The 16,497-nt window shown below is 39.3% G+C and overlaps 2 protein-coding genes across 2 annotated transcripts; one reads left to right on the top strand and one right to left on the bottom strand.

Annotated features, from left to right (window-relative positions):
- Positions 1–483: 483 nt before the first annotated feature.
- LOC306823277 (cell adhesion molecule CEACAM5-like) lies at positions 484–13,216 on the bottom strand (the record flags this gene model as incomplete). The annotated part of the gene is made up of 9 exons (XM_079342731.1): positions 12,794–13,216; positions 11,443–11,757; positions 7,665–7,940; positions 7,265–7,528; positions 5,773–6,042; positions 5,393–5,644; positions 2,902–2,972; positions 1,737–1,857; positions 484–710 (listed from the first exon to the last, which is right to left on the bottom strand). Exons 1-9 carry the CDS (start codon positions 12,834–12,836, stop codon positions 484–486), a joined length of 1,839 nt encoding a protein of 612 aa, XP_079198857.1. The 5' UTR covers positions 12,837–13,216.
- On the top strand, positions 8,024–11,065 carry LOC306823495 (uncharacterized protein). The gene is made up of 4 exons (XM_079343061.1): positions 8,024–8,486; positions 9,611–9,674; positions 9,870–9,926; positions 10,022–11,065. Exons 1-4 carry the CDS (start codon positions 8,310–8,312, stop codon positions 10,687–10,689), a joined length of 966 nt encoding a protein of 321 aa, XP_079199187.1. The 5' UTR covers positions 8,024–8,309; the 3' UTR covers positions 10,690–11,065.
- Positions 13,217–16,497: the final 3,281 nt, after the last annotated feature.

Here is a 16,497-nt window from a genome sequence, read left to right on the forward strand (position 1 = left end):
GACCTTTTTTTTTTTTTTTTTACATGTACACTGATCGAGATCGAACACAAAAAAACATTAGTCGGTGCAGTAAAGGTGTGAGGATCACGAAGAACATAATAACTTCCGTTACATTCTTCCTCCAGGGGGAAGATTCACAGTCTGAGTCTGATTTCTTTTCCAGTGAAAAGTTTGAGTCAGATTTCTTTTCCAGTGAAAAGGTGTGGAGTGTGGTTGCTTTTCCACAGTAGGAAAACAGAAGTGGAAACGTGTACTGAGGCGGGATAGGGAATCAGCAAGCAGTTAGAAGGAGTGGTATGGGGCAATAATCCACAAACTATGCGGTTGCTGAGTGTTTTGTGTTTCCACCTTTGGTGGGAGACACATGGACAGGGTCTCCCCGAACGGACCCCCACAAGGGGAGGCACAAGATGGTAAAGGCAACGGCTCCAATGGTGGCCACACAGGAACGCTCTGAACACCTCAGAGTAATTATGGGCTGGATTAGGGGCAGCTACTGGGCTCTCCAGTAAAGAGGCGGCAGGCGTGAATCCACGTGGCCATCTCTGCGACCTTCAAACGGTGTGGGTCAGCAGAACCTGGTTCGGACCTAACCGGCGCTCGGACTTTCAGTGGCGGTGCCTGTGGTCCTTCACAGCAACCCACTGTCCTGGCCAGAAGGTGTAGAGCGGTCCAGAGGCCGCTGGAATGGGTCGTGCAGCTTTCACCGCCTGGTGGAGACAGAAAGGGACCGTGACAGACTTTTGCAATATTTCAACATGCTACGTTCTAATAAAGCAGTAGATGTTAGTTAGTTTTGTGGAGTTAGTTTTGTGCTGGTTTCCCCTCCAGTGTTATCTAGATGTTCAAACAATATTTCATAAAAGTTAAGTGAGGTGCGTGCACGTGTGCGTGTACGCATTTACATGAGAACAAGCGGAAGTGCTTTTGTCCAGGGTAACTTGGTATCTTCACAACATTCAGCCAATCTGCTTTTTAAAGTGCCATTTTCACGCTCGCAGCGCCACCTGACTGTAGATGGGAGGCACAGAGTGTTTTTAGCTTGAACCCCTACAGAGCACTTACTTCTTGTTCGGGCTTTCTTAATAAAATGGATGCCATTATCACTGGAATAAGGTTTAGGTATGTCCCACCTTGGAATGATCTCTGTCAAAAGAGCTTTTGCGACGGCACTTCTGTCAACATGTTTAGTTGGAAATGCTTCGACACATGTCAGAATGTCAGTCAAGGGCTCGGCCCCCTTCGCATCCGTGTCTTTGGGACAGGCCCTGGAAATGGGCAGATCCACTGTCCATCATGAGCTTAGCCTTCTGCAACAGTGTCTCTCTTTTCTTTTCTGCTCCCTTCTCGCTCATTCACCATGTCCTGAGCGTGTAAAACGTGTCTTTGGAGCTCTCCATACCGTACACCATGACACCATGTCTGCCTTGCAACGTCCATAATCCATAATGTGGTTGCAGAGGAGGCCTGAGTGACGGTTAAAGGCTTCCGTCAGGCAATGCAGGAAATCAGCAGCTTGCTTCTCTGGGCGCTGCATAACACTCCTGATAGCGCTGGTATCAGTGTTTCTGAAGAATTCGTCTCTCAGGTCTCGGGTCAGAGTAGCAACAGCAGCTTTGTATTCCAGTGTCTGTGTTATTCCCATCTGGATGCTTTGCTCTTTGGTCTGGAGCTGGCAATGTTAGGGCTGTCATAACGTTGTGATGTTGAAGAACCGTAAGCTGGGCCCTGTTGACCATGGGGAGGAGGCTGGTCGTCTGGTTCCGGCTGGTCTGGTTCCAGTGGTGGCAGGGACGGCGGCATGGGAGGGTAGGAGTCCAGGCCCGAGTCCGTCACCCTGAGGGCCTGCAATGGTGCCTGCAATGGGGCATAAGGAGACAGGCGTGAGGTATCACTAGACCTATATGGAGGTGGGCTGAACTGGTTTTTTCTTCCAGTTACATCCCCACTTTAAACTCTTCCCTCTGCCATCCTTTTACATGACCTTTTTTCCTCTCTCTCTTTTGCAGCGAGTGCACTGCAGTTTTCCACATTGTCATGCATTTGCTATGACTCCCATATCTTTCCAAATCCTTGACTTTCACCTTTACCTTTTATTTATTTATACTGTATTTATTATTTATATTATTATTATTAGTAGTAGTATTATTATTATTATTATAACTGATTTAAGCCCAACGAAACTCATTCTGGAAATCCATATTCATTCATCCACTCATTCAGACATTCGAAACATTTTTCACCGTATTTGTTTTTTTGTTGTTTGTTTTTTCCCTTTTTTTCTGTTTTCTCTTTCTCTTTTTTTTAATTTTTTATATCATAATATTACACTGGACTGTCGGGGAAAGGTACTTGACACTTAGTGGATCCGGACCCCCCTGTTACAGTCAAGACGTCTCTTGCTGGCTTTCCTAACTTTATAGTGCCGAAATGCTAAGGGCACTGGCTTGCCACGAGAATATTCTCACACTTTGAACATCCCTGGAAAGTCCCCTGATTCTTCACTTTTATAGTGCTCGAAATCATAAGAGCACTGAGTCCCCCGGAGAAAATCCAGAGCTCTTAGCTTCATAAAGTTTGAAATACTAAGAGCACCTTGAATTTCCCACTGGGAAGTCTGATTCCTTTTCTATTTTTTAGTGCTCGAAATCATAAGAACACTGAGTCTCCAAGAAAAATCCTTGATTTCTATTCTTTATAGTGCATGAAATCATAAAAACACTCAATTTTCCCCCTGGAAAATCTCCGGATTTTCAGATTTTATTGTGCTTGAAATCATAAGAGCACTGATTTTTCCTTGGAAAGTCCCTGATTTTCTCTCTTTATAGTGCACGAAATCATAAAAACACCCGTCTTCCCTTTCCCAGATAGTCCATAATTATGATTTGAATAGTATCTCACCCAGTATTCTCTCGGATCAAGTCCGTTGGATCCAGGCGGCCGTAGACGCAGGAAACGAGATTCCGGCTCCCCTGTTCAAACAGGTGGACTGAGTTTTTTTCCTCAGGCTGGCCAAGCACCGTTCTCCCGTTCCCCTCGTGTAGCAGCTCGCTGGATCCTGCCGACAACGCCAAATTGTTGTGGAATTTTTTCCATTACCAAAGAGTGAAAATAAAGAGTGAGAAGATCTATTCAAAAAGGAACCCCAAGATCGATCTGGTCTCAATGAACATTTATTCGAAGGCAAGATAAGCGTTCGAAGACCCCTCTCTCACACGGTGAGGAGAGAAAGAGGCCCCGAGAAAAGGCAAACATGAAAACTTATACATTTCCATCACACTACCCAGAGCACTTCCCCATCACGCCACATAGAGCCACTGCCCACCTGGCAGGGCGCAATCTATCCCCTAGTGTGAGAAAAGAGACTACATGACTATTTACCATCTCCCAAGGCTGAGAAGGAGATGGACTCCTGGGTGACTCTTCCCACATGTACAGAGTGTGAGAAACAGAATAAAGGGAACAAAATGATGGGAAACAAAACACCCAATATGCTGTGCATGTAGTATTCTAAGACATTTCAGATACATTTTATATGACAGATTCGATGAGACCTTCGTACAACACATATAGTACACATGGAGTAAAATTTTCCATAACACTCATGTCACAAGTTCCATTAACCTTCAAAAGACAGCTGACTTTATATGCACTCATATACCCTGAATGTGTCCTCATACTCTGCTGATGACCTGTCATATACTGTTGATACGTTCTCATACACTATTAATGTGTTTTCATATACCGTTGAAGTGTTCTCATTTACAGGATCTTCTTGTTTTGGTTGTTGTGGTGTATCTGAAACAAAGAGCCGTGATGGTGAATTACATGTAATAGATGAATATATGTAGATATTTATATCAGTCATGTGTTCAATTCAATCTGAGGAGTTCTTACCTGTCCCTTTTTGCTGAGGTTTGTTGTTGGCTCTAAAATAAATAATTATCAGACCAAATATTAATTTGATGATTCTTATAGTTAGGGCTGGTGCAGGTATAGACCAGCTCATAGTTATTCTGCTATAGGCCTAGACTACAGTGGGAACTGGCACCTTGAACTCTCTCTCTCTCTCTCTCTCTCTCTCTCTCTCTCTCTCTCTCTCTCTCTCTCTCTCTCTCTCTCTCTCTCTCTCTCTCTCTCTCTCTCTCTCTCTCTCTCTCTCTCTCTCTCTCTCTCTCTCTCTCTCTCTCTCTCTCTCTCTCTCTCTCTCTCTCTCTCTCTCTCTCTGCTCTCTCTCTCTCTCTCTCTCTCTCTCTCTCTCTGCTCTCATATCATATTACTGCTACTGTAACTATCTATAAATCCCATTTACTAATCACTCCTTTTTCTGGGAGCTCCTGAGCTCTCTTAAGTTCCTCGGGACCATTGGAAAGGACGGCCTGCCCGAACAGCCGATCTCTCTCCCCGCCCCCATCCAATCCTACCCTTCTTTCTGCATCTTATCCCATCTCTCCCATCCCATTCTCAAACCCAGCGCAGTTTAACAGATGGCTGTTCCGTCTGCTGAAGATTTCTGCTTGTTAAAGGGAAGTTTGTTTTGCCTTTGCCATGACGGATTAAGCTGGGCTCTTTTAATATAGCCATAAGTAAGGTCCTTTACCTGCTTTGTGTAATAAAAACAATGAGCATGGTCTGTTTACCTGCTCTTTTGTTAATGTTAACAGATTGTGTAAGGTCCTTTACCTGCTTTTTGTAAAGTGCCTTGAGATAACACTTTTTATGAATTGATAATAAACAAATAAAGATGATTGATTTATTGACAGATGATTCTGATCATCTGAATGAATATTTGTCTATTTAAAAGTACTGTTACTGGCCTCACTATGTTTAATCAATGAACCGGGTTTAGTTCAGATTACAACATATCTTAATCCACAAAACATTCAGTTGTTATGATGTTAAATTCTTATACTCACTTCTTTTTATAAAACATGTATCCTCCAGCAGCAGCAGCGGCAGAGGCAACAATCAAACACGCAATTATTATACCAGCAATGGCACCAGCTGACAGGCCTGTTGTTTTCTCTGAGACACATGAACAAATAGAAAACATGTTCTTTTAAACACAGCTGTTCCCATGTTGCTCCGTCCTTTCCCACACTCATTTCCTACTCTCTCCACTATCAGCCTCATGGCTAAAAAACGATCAGACATTTAATTGGTGAAATTGATCTTATAGACATGTCACACAAACAGAATTTACAATAAATCCTATCTTGTTACTTGTTACAAAACACAGGTTCCTGTAGGTATAGATTAACAATTGATTTAAATATTCAACAGCAACAAGGACTTTGAGCTCTGATGAATGTCGTTGTTTAAAAGGTTTCACTGTCTTAATGGAATTAATTTGAAAACTCCTTTATCTAATTTAAATCGACCGTCTTGTTACCTGTTACAGTCACTTCAAACACTGAAGAAGATGATCCTCCAGTTATGATATTATCAGCTTGACAGGTGTAGTTTCCACTGTCGGACAGTTCAGCGTTCTGTTTAGTGTACTCAGGAGAATTGTGTATCTCTGTCCCATCCAGTAACCATTTGTAGTTTGCAGGTGGTTCAGACTTTGCATAACAGGTTAAAGTGATGGTTTGTCCCAAAGATACGACATGGTGGCCTTTGATTGTGGGGCGTTCTGGTCCGTCTGAAAAAAGAGTAAAAAAAATCAAAATCAATGTGTAACAGGTAAAGGTAAGCTGTGTTTTAATGGCATATTAGTGTTATGACACTCATCATTTGAACAGTTAATGAGCACAGTCGTTTGTTACCTACAGTTCACAACCAAGTGGTATTTAGCTTCCATGGTGTTGATGGGGTTGCTGATGTTACAGGAATATTCTCCTGTGTCTGTTTTACTCAGGCTTTTAAAAGACAGCACTCTGTTGTTATCATGAAGTATAAAGTCAGCTTGAGTCAGATCAGATCCATCCTTCATCCACTTTCTGGTAAACACGGAGCCAGCAGCGTCACAGGTTAAGATGACAGACTTCCCCTCTATTGCCTCCTTTGGTGATGATGTGATAGAAGCACTTGATATTCTCTCTGTTGGACAAAAGATCACAGAAACTTCTTAAATGTATGAAGAAGAAAAACACAGGATCCTGTCGGTATAAAACAACAATTGATTAAAATATTCAACAGCAACAAGGTCTTTGAGCTCTAATTGAACGTCATTGTTTGAAACATTTAAAAGTCTTAATGAAATCCTTAAACCCGTGGTAACTTTTTCTGGTAACTAAGGGGCAGTGGAAACAAGCGTATACACTACATTGTTATCTAACATGCAAACTAACATGTTATCAAAAAGTTCACAACTTCACAAGCACAAACTTCATTCAGAGCAACTTTCTTCTTCATTCTTTCAACCAGGTGAGTCAAACCTGTATTGAGAAAATGTGTTTTCTAATAATCAGTATTTGATGCTTGAAATAAAATCACAGACGATGTTTGACTGAATGAAACACGACGGTTACTACAACAATGGTTTTACAGTGATCGGTGCTCAAACCCTGGTCAGTGGATAAGTCCGGGCCACAAAATCACTTTTCTAAAGTGAAGAGAAAGATTGAGTTTACAGTTAATACAACATTTTATGAAGTCATTACTGAGCTTCATGTGTCAACTGTACTGTCAGTCACGTCATTATATCTCTTTGTATTGCATCAAATAACTACAGAACCGTCAACGACACAGAGAAATGAACACAAGGAAATAAATCAGCATGTGTCAAACTAACAGACAAAAACTATGTTTAACTAAAACAGTTTTAAATGTAAAAGCGCTCTGAGCTCAGCTGTCAGACTCACTCTGAATGTTTAATGATTACATCTGAACATTTCTGAGTCCTGGTTCTTGGTGCAATAATTAACCAGTGTTGGAGCCTCTTCCCTATTCACTATCAGCACTGGTAAACTTTCTGAAAAAAATGTTTGCCAAACAAACAGACAAAACAGGAAAACCATGATCTAAACCCCAAAGAAAAGAAAGACTTGTAAAAGGATGTATATATTTTGTGGGTTATTGATCATAAGTAAGAGTTTCAGTTTGAACACGTGGTGTGCATTCACATGTTGATTGGGTTTAAATGGGACTTAATGTGTGACCCCTCAGTTGTTTCTGTTCTGGATGTAAAATGTTGAAACATCTGAAGAACAAACACACAGATGTGTTTGTGTTTGTTCCACAAATTTAAAGTTCCTTCTTTTAAAAAAAGGTTTTACAATTAATCTACATTATTTTTTACAAACATTTCATAGAAACTCACCCAGTACAGTCACAGGTGACTGCAGAGATGTTTCATATGTTAGAGTTTTGGCATTAAAAGCCCGGCAGCTGTAATTTCCACTCTGACTCTCCTGAATGTTGGTCAGTCTGAACTCAGGTCCAGTATGACTCTGACTTCCATTTAGAAACCAGTCAAACTGAGCTTCAGGTCTGGAGTCAGCATGGCAGGACAGCACAACGTTTGATCCTTTCTCAAAGTATTCTTGTGAAGGTGACAACTTCAAATTTGTGTTTTCTGGGCCATCTGAATATCAGGGAACAACAACAGCAAACGAATCATCATAATGTTATTGGAACATTAAAGATAGTGCAGAGTCATGCAGCTTGACTCATCTTAATGTAGTCAGAAAAAGGTCTGAGTATGTAGGTAAGAAACTCACAGCTGATGGTGAGGTTAACTATATTACTGTCACCAGTACTGACAGGATTGGACACATGACAGCTGTATGGTCCCTGGTCATAACGGCTCACACTGCTTATAGTGAGAGTGGAGCCTCCATCAGTGAGCTGGACTCTGTCACTGGCTGTGACCTCAGAGCTGTCGTTCATCCAGAGGAAAGAGAGGGAGGATCCAGAGGAGGAGCAGGAGAGACGGACAGAGCTGAACTCTACCAAGTCTGTATCGTTGGCATGAGCTGTTACTGCAGTGATCGGCTCTGTGAGTGAAAAAGAAAATGGCTTTATAGTTCCCACATAATCGAGGTAGAGTGGAGAGAAACTACAGGATGAATTTAACCCCATGTTTGAGAGTTACATTAACTCATTCCCCGCCATTGACGAGATTTTCCGTCAATTGGTGTTTTAAGTGAAATACGATAGGGGGCGCTCTGACGGATGTTGTGAAAAAGTTACAGGACTGTGGGGTCAAAAACCAACAAACACGACCCCCCGCGGGAAAGTAGAGAGAAAAAACAAACATCTTCTTCGTTCTTATTTTCCAGCGGGTGGAGTTCAATCAGTCTGTATGTGAGTTTGACGCGCGTCATAAAGTCAACATTAGCCGTATAGATATGAGATAAAAGCTCATGAACAGTACAAACATGCCGGCGCCAGCAAGGAGATATTCGGCTGCGGAAGCTACAGAGTTAATTATCGATACAGACTCTGATAATTCATTTTTTGACCTCCGTGAAACTGATCTGGATGAAGGCAGCAGCGGAGGGATTCAGGACCTACATTCAGACCTTCAGGACGTGTTAGAGGTAAGATATGATCACGTTGTTTTTTGATTCCCCGTGATAGCATACGCATCTGATAACGTGATGTCTAGAGCTGAAACGATTCCTCGAATAACTCGAATAATTCGATTACAAAAATTCATCGAGGAATTTTCGCTGCCTCGAGGCTTCGTTAATTTTTTTTTTTTTTTGCGTCATCAAAACTTTTTGCTATGTGTATAAAACACGTTTAATGTAGCTGCAGCTACCTGCTCCTCTCTCTGACACACACACACACTTTAGCGCTAACACGCACACGCGAGCGCGGCGTGCCCCTTTTAACTTTTAGTCAGCACACAGTTGATCCGTGATCCATACGACCGAGTCGGGAACACGTGATCCGGTCAAACGGTCGGCTTTTCGCCGTTCACTCTCTCCGTGTTTGCAGCTAACATAACGATAGCAACGTCCTCTCACAGTCTCTGTCATAGACACGTCTATGGTCTCTGTAGTCTGTGAGCGCGCTGAATGCACGCGCTGCAGGAGCAGACAGAGATGCGCACACTTCTAATAATGAACAGGCTGATTATATTAAATGTCTGATGTCTTCAAAGCTAAATCAAGAGATAACTTGTTTGTGGAATAATAATTTAGCAAATATATATTTAAAGTTTCTCAATTTCCTTATCTGACATAATGATTGATTCTGTGATTGATTCAACAGAACATAATGCTTTCTCAATTAAATGTACTGTAACAGATGTGTAGGCTACACAAAACACAAATTTGTTATTTCAGCCATTAAAACATGTTTGGCCTGTATTTTTAATTTACCTGCCACATTGACCAGTGAATTAAAAAGTTTATTTGGGACCCTGTCAGTAATATGGTGAGTGTCAGCAGCTGTAGAGCAGAGGTGGTTGGTTGTAACAAGCAGGCGTTACCATGGTAGCTGTAGGGACGACCCGAGACGAGTTAAACCTTAATTAAGCAAAATTAGGATTTATTCGATTACTCGATTAATTGACGGGATATTCGATAGAATACTCGATTACTAAAATATTTGATAGCTGCAGCTCTAGTGATGTCGAAATAATATATCCCTCAGTTTTGTACATAAACTATGTACCAAAGGAATTTTTGATAGACTTTTTATTGTAACTTTCCAGACACAGAGTCCAGGTCTCCAAGATCCAGGTCTCCAAGATTCAGACATGCATGTAGGTGCAAGAGGTGAGTTATGATAACATGTTTTATTTAGTTTGATAGTATGTTACTTGGATTATATGATTATTAGATACTACAAGTCAAGAGCATCTGCTAATTTGTGAGAGAAGATAAAAAAGAAATAATTTATCTCTCGTTTTGTACACAAACTATTTACCAAATGAATATTTGTATGACATTTTACTGTCATTTTACACACAGAGTCCAGGGACTCAAGGCCCAGGTGTCCTTTATACAGACCTACCCAAGGTGAAAGAGGTAAGATATGATATGAAGAGGCCGAAAAATAACGTTCCTCTCTTTGTGCACATCACACTGTTGAATAAAAAAGTTGTCATTCTAATTATTGACAGGTCGATCACAGCAAAGAGGCAGAGGTCGGACCTGTGGATCTCATGGGCGTGGTGGAGGTGAAGTACCTGGTGACCAAGCAAGAGGCTCTGTAAACCAGCCAGGTGCAGGTCCTGGTCCAGGTAATCTGATGTGGAAAGAAATGAACTGGCAGCCAAAAGACTTTTTCACTGAGAATCCTGGACCTCTGAATGATGATGCTGCTCTTGATCATATCATTCGTAAGCCTGACCTTGAAATGTACTGGTCTACAGATGACATTTTGGCCACTCCCTACTTCAACAAGGTCATGTCCCGCAACCGGTTTGAAATCATATGGAGATTTCTACACTCCAATGATTATGAATCAAGGCCAGCAAATAGTACTGACAGGTTGTACAAAGTCCGCCCTGTGTTATGTTACCTTATATGTAAATTGAGTCAAATGTATCAACCTAACACCAACATTTGCATTGATGAGGGTATGCTTCTGTGGCGTGGACGGCTAGCGTTCAGGGTATACAATCCCCAAAAACTTGTCAAATATGGGTTCAAATCCTACATCCTTTGTGATTCTAACACAGGGTACTGTTACAACATGAAACCCTATTGTGGAGAAGGCACTTCCCTGGGAGACACAGTTGTCTCTCTTCTTGATCAGGTTTCTGTTCAACTAATGTTTTACTATTGAAAATAATAATGATATTTCAGTGTTTGTAAAAACAAAGTATTTCTGAGTGTATAAGAGAAGAAAAATGTATAATATAGTTTGTAAATGTTGTAGTGCTACACTATTCAAAGAAAATGTATAATTTTATGTAATCATTTTTATTTATTTTAGTTATTTATTTTAAAATATAACTGTAGTTGTCAAATGAAAGTAAAAAGAATCCAAATGTAAACTCAAAATCACTTTTTTTTCTTGAAAATAAGTATGTTTTACAAAAGTGCTGTTTTCTCAGCTTTTTGTCCGGAATGTTGTTTTTTTGTGAAAATGGCCGATATTCAAGTGCTGATAAAAAAAGATTGAATGAAGTTTGAATAAAATAGTTTTTTTGTATATGAAAGCAGAGGCTCTGATCTTTCTTTTGATGTAGTCAATATTTACATATTCAAAGAACAAAATATTCTGAGGTGAAAAAGGCTGGCGCTGGCTGGCAACCATTCTAGAATTCTCTGGCGGGGAAAGTGTTGACTGCCACTTTTAAACAGCAGTATTTCCTCATATCATTATTTGCAATTATTATTTTGGGGCTTTTAATGCTGTTATGTTAGAGATAGGACATAAAGTTATGTTAAGATAGTTAATAAAGTCGAGGAGAGAGACATGAAATCATTCTGAACATGTATTATCCTCCTGCTGTGCATAATCTCTTTTCAGCACTCAGAGATATCACAGAGATGTTACAGTTTAACAGATATATCAATTGAAACATTGTCTTACCATAAACACTCAGTGTGGTTACACCTTCAATGTCCTCAAGGGTAGTTGTAATCCTGACTGTGTATTCTCCACTGTCACTGAGAGACAGACTCCTGAGCTCCAGAGATACAGTAGAGGGGAAGTAGGTGATTCTTCCCTCATAACCTGGAGAAGTTGTGTTTACAGTAGTCGAAGTAAATATAACTGTGGCCCCAAACATCCAGGTAACTTTTAAAAATGGACCCTCTGGTGGATTCACTGTGGTGAACATCACTGTCCCTCCAACAGCTCTATTCAGAGGACCATCTGGCAACAAACCAACTCCATGAGTTAAACCTGGAAGACACAGAAACACATCTTAGAGGATCTTTAATAATGTGAAACTTGAGGACAACTTCACTCTTTTTTAAAGCCTTGTAGTTCTTGTCATTACTTTTGATGTATTTTTATTGAAAGAAGTCTATCCTGCATTTTTGTCAATCATAAACATTTGAAGGAGTTTACTGTTCATGGCACGAGTTAAACCAGAAACATTCAGAAAATGACTTTAAGTGGATTGATATAACCATTATTCCACATCACATGAGTTTCAAACTAAAAAAGGCCTCTCTGTTTTTGTAGAGTTTAAAATCAAACTTGAATTCATCATTAACACAAGGCTGGTTTGAGGTCTTTTGTTCTCATGTAATGCTGTTTTTGTTTGATGCTTTCTCTTTCAAAACCCAAACGTGGAAATATCCATGAAGGTAAATACAAAAAGAACTGCTGTCAAACACTTTCAGAGCACCTGATATATAAATGCTTAATGTGTCTTTTCATAATATTAAAGAATTCCTGTAATAAAATGTGTAACATTAATTCACTGTTTCTGATGTCAGTCAGACCTGCTTTTTTATTTTATTTGATTCTGCTTTAACAAGAAACCAAGGACAGTTTAGAGTCTCAACAGTTCTTCCTGATATCTGCAAGGATGTTGGGGAAAAGTTGTTGTTGTTCACTCCAAGCTCCAAGACGTCACAAATTAAGTTATGCTTAAAATGTCTTTTCATAATCTCTGCATGGACAGAAGATAATTATACACTGGAAAGTAAATTGCTCTTTGGCTGTGCATTTGGATAAACTGAAAGAATAGTAAATGACAGACTAGTTAAATGTTCGTATATCTTGTTTTTATCCAGGCTGTACTGAGTTTAAACTTCTTGAAAAAAAGCAGATATTTTTCCTGCTGTGGGATCTACATGATGTTAGTGATCAATACGTTGATCAATACAATTTCCATTTCCTAAAACAAATGCCCGATTATATGACAAAATCTGACTACATGTCCTGAATAATCTAATGAAAAATCTTCATGATTATAGTGACAGCTTACCTGAAAAGACTCCCAGGAGGATGCTGATCACAGCTTTGTCCATTTATCTCACGTACTGTCAAGTATAACAGAGAAAAGAGTTGATGTCTCACACTTCTGAACAAGCCCTACGGATGTGTGAGTATCAGAAAGTGGGTTTCTAATATGATTGCAGAATAAGGAAGTAATGTCTTTTTGGTGTTCATCTGTCTGCATCATTGAATTAATCATTTACCTCATTTAACTTGATAACAAGCAACTTTGGAACAGCAATGCAGTGAAAACACCTGTGGACAAATATAAGGTGATGATGTGCATAACTGCAGTATTAAGCGTAGAGGAAATAGTCCAAAGGAGGCTCAATGGTTTGAGGACAGGTGGTGAGCTGAGTCTAATACAGGCTGAGACACTTTGTCCTCGGTCAGAGGTCAGAATGAGGCGAGGAGGGAGGCACGAATGGTTGGTGCTAAAATATGAGACAAAAATGTCTGGTGAAGGGCAGATTCAAACACTTCTGACATTTCAGTAACTTCAGTAACATTAAGGAGTTCAGTGTCTTTGGTTTCAGCATGGGACTGCAGGATATGACATGTGACTGATTGTTTCACCCTTTTCACATGTTTGTTAAAATGTTTATTTGATAATGATAAAATCCTTTATTTTATCCAATCTGGACACAGCTTTGATTCAATGTTACTGTCAGTTTGTTTCTTGTTTGAGGCCCAACAGGTGTGGTGCCTTCTTCAGCTGCTGAATATGAATCAGTTAAAGATCGGGCTGCTGGCCACCATGGAACTATTAGTATCAGTTTTACGTCTATCGTCATTATTATGAGTGAAAATGGGGATCAAAGTGCTTCTCAACTTCATCCGCTGTGATTAACGTGATCACTCCTGCCTACTGTATTGTTGTTATAATAATTCTGTTGATAGATAGATCACTCAATTATCATACTTTATTACTGCTTACACCTCACATACTTGTACCAGTATTACTGGCGTTGTAGCTATAAATCAGTTTTATTTCTTAATGGTGTTGTTTCTGTTTATTTGTCTTATTGTGGCTATTTGTCAAAAAATAAATGAAGATCAAACTATAAACCAACTAAACTCAACAAACAGCCACTGACGCATCGTTCCAGTGAGGTCTTACACAGGCAACAAGAAAGTTCATGTCCGGTCATTTGTCACTGTTCTTCAGTTTAATTCATGATAATGCACACAAATAAACATTTCATATGGCATCTTATTCATCTCTTCCTTTAACCTACATTTTCAAGTGTATGGGTTGTTTGATTTTGTTATGTGTAGTGTCTCATTGAAGTTTTGGGAGTAAGTGGGTTTTTATTTAAGTTGTACTCCTACTTGAATTGTGATATTAGCTATGCTGCACTGCTGTTAGCTTAACATGTTACATTGAATAGCTATAAAGATTTTTTACTCAAAGACCAGACAAATATATTTATTTATAACAATATAAATTCTCTTCCTGTCAGGTCCACTTCTCAGGGTTGGTCTGGAGACCTTGGGACTGGTGATTGTCATCAGAGGGAGCTTCCTGTCCTTTACAAAACTGATCAAAGAAGGAATTCTGTGATAACATCTAGGTGTGTAAATCAGATTAGTAATAGTTGTTTTAATGTCATCAATCCAGACTGCTCGAACAACCACAGTCAAACCACAAGAGGGCAGCATACAGCAGTGTAAAGCGTTACATACAGCAGTGTCATGCTCTGAAGGCACTCAAGAGAGAAATAATCCTTTATTCATCTCACAAGCAGAAAAATGTACAGGATTACAGCAGCAAAACAGGAGAGCAGAATCACACAGTGCAAATAATTAAAATAGATGAAAATATAAGTGTAAAAACAGCATCAAAACAATAACAAGAGAGCTTGTAAAAAATATGCATTAAAAAAGGAACAGTTGAAATGCCAGTAACTTAACAATGTAAGTCTGTGTGTAAACAGTATGAACACTATCATGCACACAGTGCATATAAGGATGTAATGTTATCCTGTTCGAATTTTTCCACACAGCACTTTACATTATTGTAAAACCATGAAAACCATGTGTTTAGTGTGTGTATGATGTGTAAGTAAAAAGGCAAATGTATTAATTCTACAATATGAGCTTTTACTGTATACAGCTTTACTAGAGTACCATGTGTACACTACAAAGCACATTAGTGCAGGGGCCAATATAAAATCACTTCATTTAACAACATGGAGTCGTTATTACTGCGGGCTCACGTTCATGAAATGTGTTCTGTATTATTACATGCAGGATAACAGCCTGGTAGGGTCACTTGTCTGTTCAGTTGAAATCACAGATATCCTATCTCGTATCGTGCTGACTGAAACACTTGATTGTTCTCTTTGGGGACGATAAAGTATGTTTAACTGAACATAAATAAACATTTTAAAATCTTTTTAAAATAAACTTTTTTTTTTATCTATCAACATAACACCTTTTATTTAAAATATTTCATTTGACCAAACCCTTTCCTTTGAAAAATACATCAAACACATCACCAAAACAACCTTTTTCCATCCCCGAAACATCGCCCGCCCCTCCCTCTCATTTTTAGCTGTGAAAACCCACAGCCACACATTCATCACCTCCAAACAAGACGACTGCAACAGTCTCCTCTACGATTAGACTCTCTTATTAATATTATTATTTTTTGGAATCAAAGGTGAAACAAATAATTAAAACATCTGTCTGCTTTCTGTAGCTGAACAATTAAAAATAAAGAGAGTTCACAGAAAACTGAAATTCTTTTCATAGATAATATTGCTACAGCCCAATAAAAACAGAAATACTTGTGTTGTTTGTTACAAAAAGTTCATTATTTCAGCTGTAATGCACGCTGATTGTTACCCTTGGTCATACTGATGATTGTAGTTTCCCTGCATTGTGACTAACTTCTCTAAAAGTATTTATCCTAAACTGAGTGGTTATTGTCTCAGAAAATTAAAAATGTATTAATTAAAGTAATTACCAGGAAAAAAACTATATACATATATTTAAGCATCTGTTTTACTATATCTCATTTAAAACAGATGTTTACAAAGTGCTTTGACATTATAATAAGGATGTCTCTGTGGACGAGTTCCTCCTGGTCCATGTTTCCTCATGTCACAAGTTCCATTAACCTTCAAAAGACAGCTGACTTTATATGCACTCATATACCCTTAATGTGTCCTCATATTCTGCTGATGACTTGTCATATACTGTTGATACGTTCTCATACACTATTAATGTGTTGTCATATACCGTTGAAGTGTTCTCATACACAGGATCTTCTTGTTTTGGTTGTTGTGGTGTATCTGAAACAAAGAGCCGTGATGGTGAATTACATGTAATAGATGAATATATGTAGATATTTATATCAGTCATGTGTTCAATTCAATCTGAGGAGTTCTTACCTGTCCCTTTTTGCTGAGGTTTGTTGTTGGCTCTAAAATAAATAATTATCAGACCAAATATTAATTCATTCAATATTATTTGATTCATATAGTTAGGGCTGGTGCAGGTATAGACCAGCTCATAGTTATTCTGCTATAGGCCTAGACTACAGTCGGAACTGGCACCTTGAACTCTTCTCTCTCTCTCTCTCTCTCTCTCTCTCTCTCTCTCTCTCTCTCTCTCTCTCTCTCTCTCTCTCTCTCTCTCTCTCTCTCTCTCTCTCTCTCTCTCTCTCTCTGCTCTCATATCATATTA

The sequence above is a fragment of the Symphodus melops genome (assembly GCF_947650265.1).
Source record: "Symphodus melops genome assembly, chromosome: 5".
Taxonomy (NCBI): domain Eukaryota; kingdom Metazoa; phylum Chordata; class Actinopteri; order Labriformes; family Labridae; genus Symphodus; species Symphodus melops.

Excerpts from the sequence above, each read along its gene's own strand:
- LOC306823495 (XM_079343061.1), top strand. The coding sequence starts at position 8,310 with ATGAACAGTACAAACATGCCGGCGCCAGCAAGGAGATATTCGGCTGCG. Across the intron at positions 8,487-9,610 it reads ACCTTCAGGACGTGTTAGAG|ACACAGAGTCCAGGTCTCCA; the intron begins GTAAGATATGAT and ends GTAACTTTCCAG. Across the intron at positions 9,675-9,869 it reads CATGCATGTAGGTGCAAGAG|AGTCCAGGGACTCAAGGCCC; the intron begins GTGAGTTATGAT and ends TTTTACACACAG.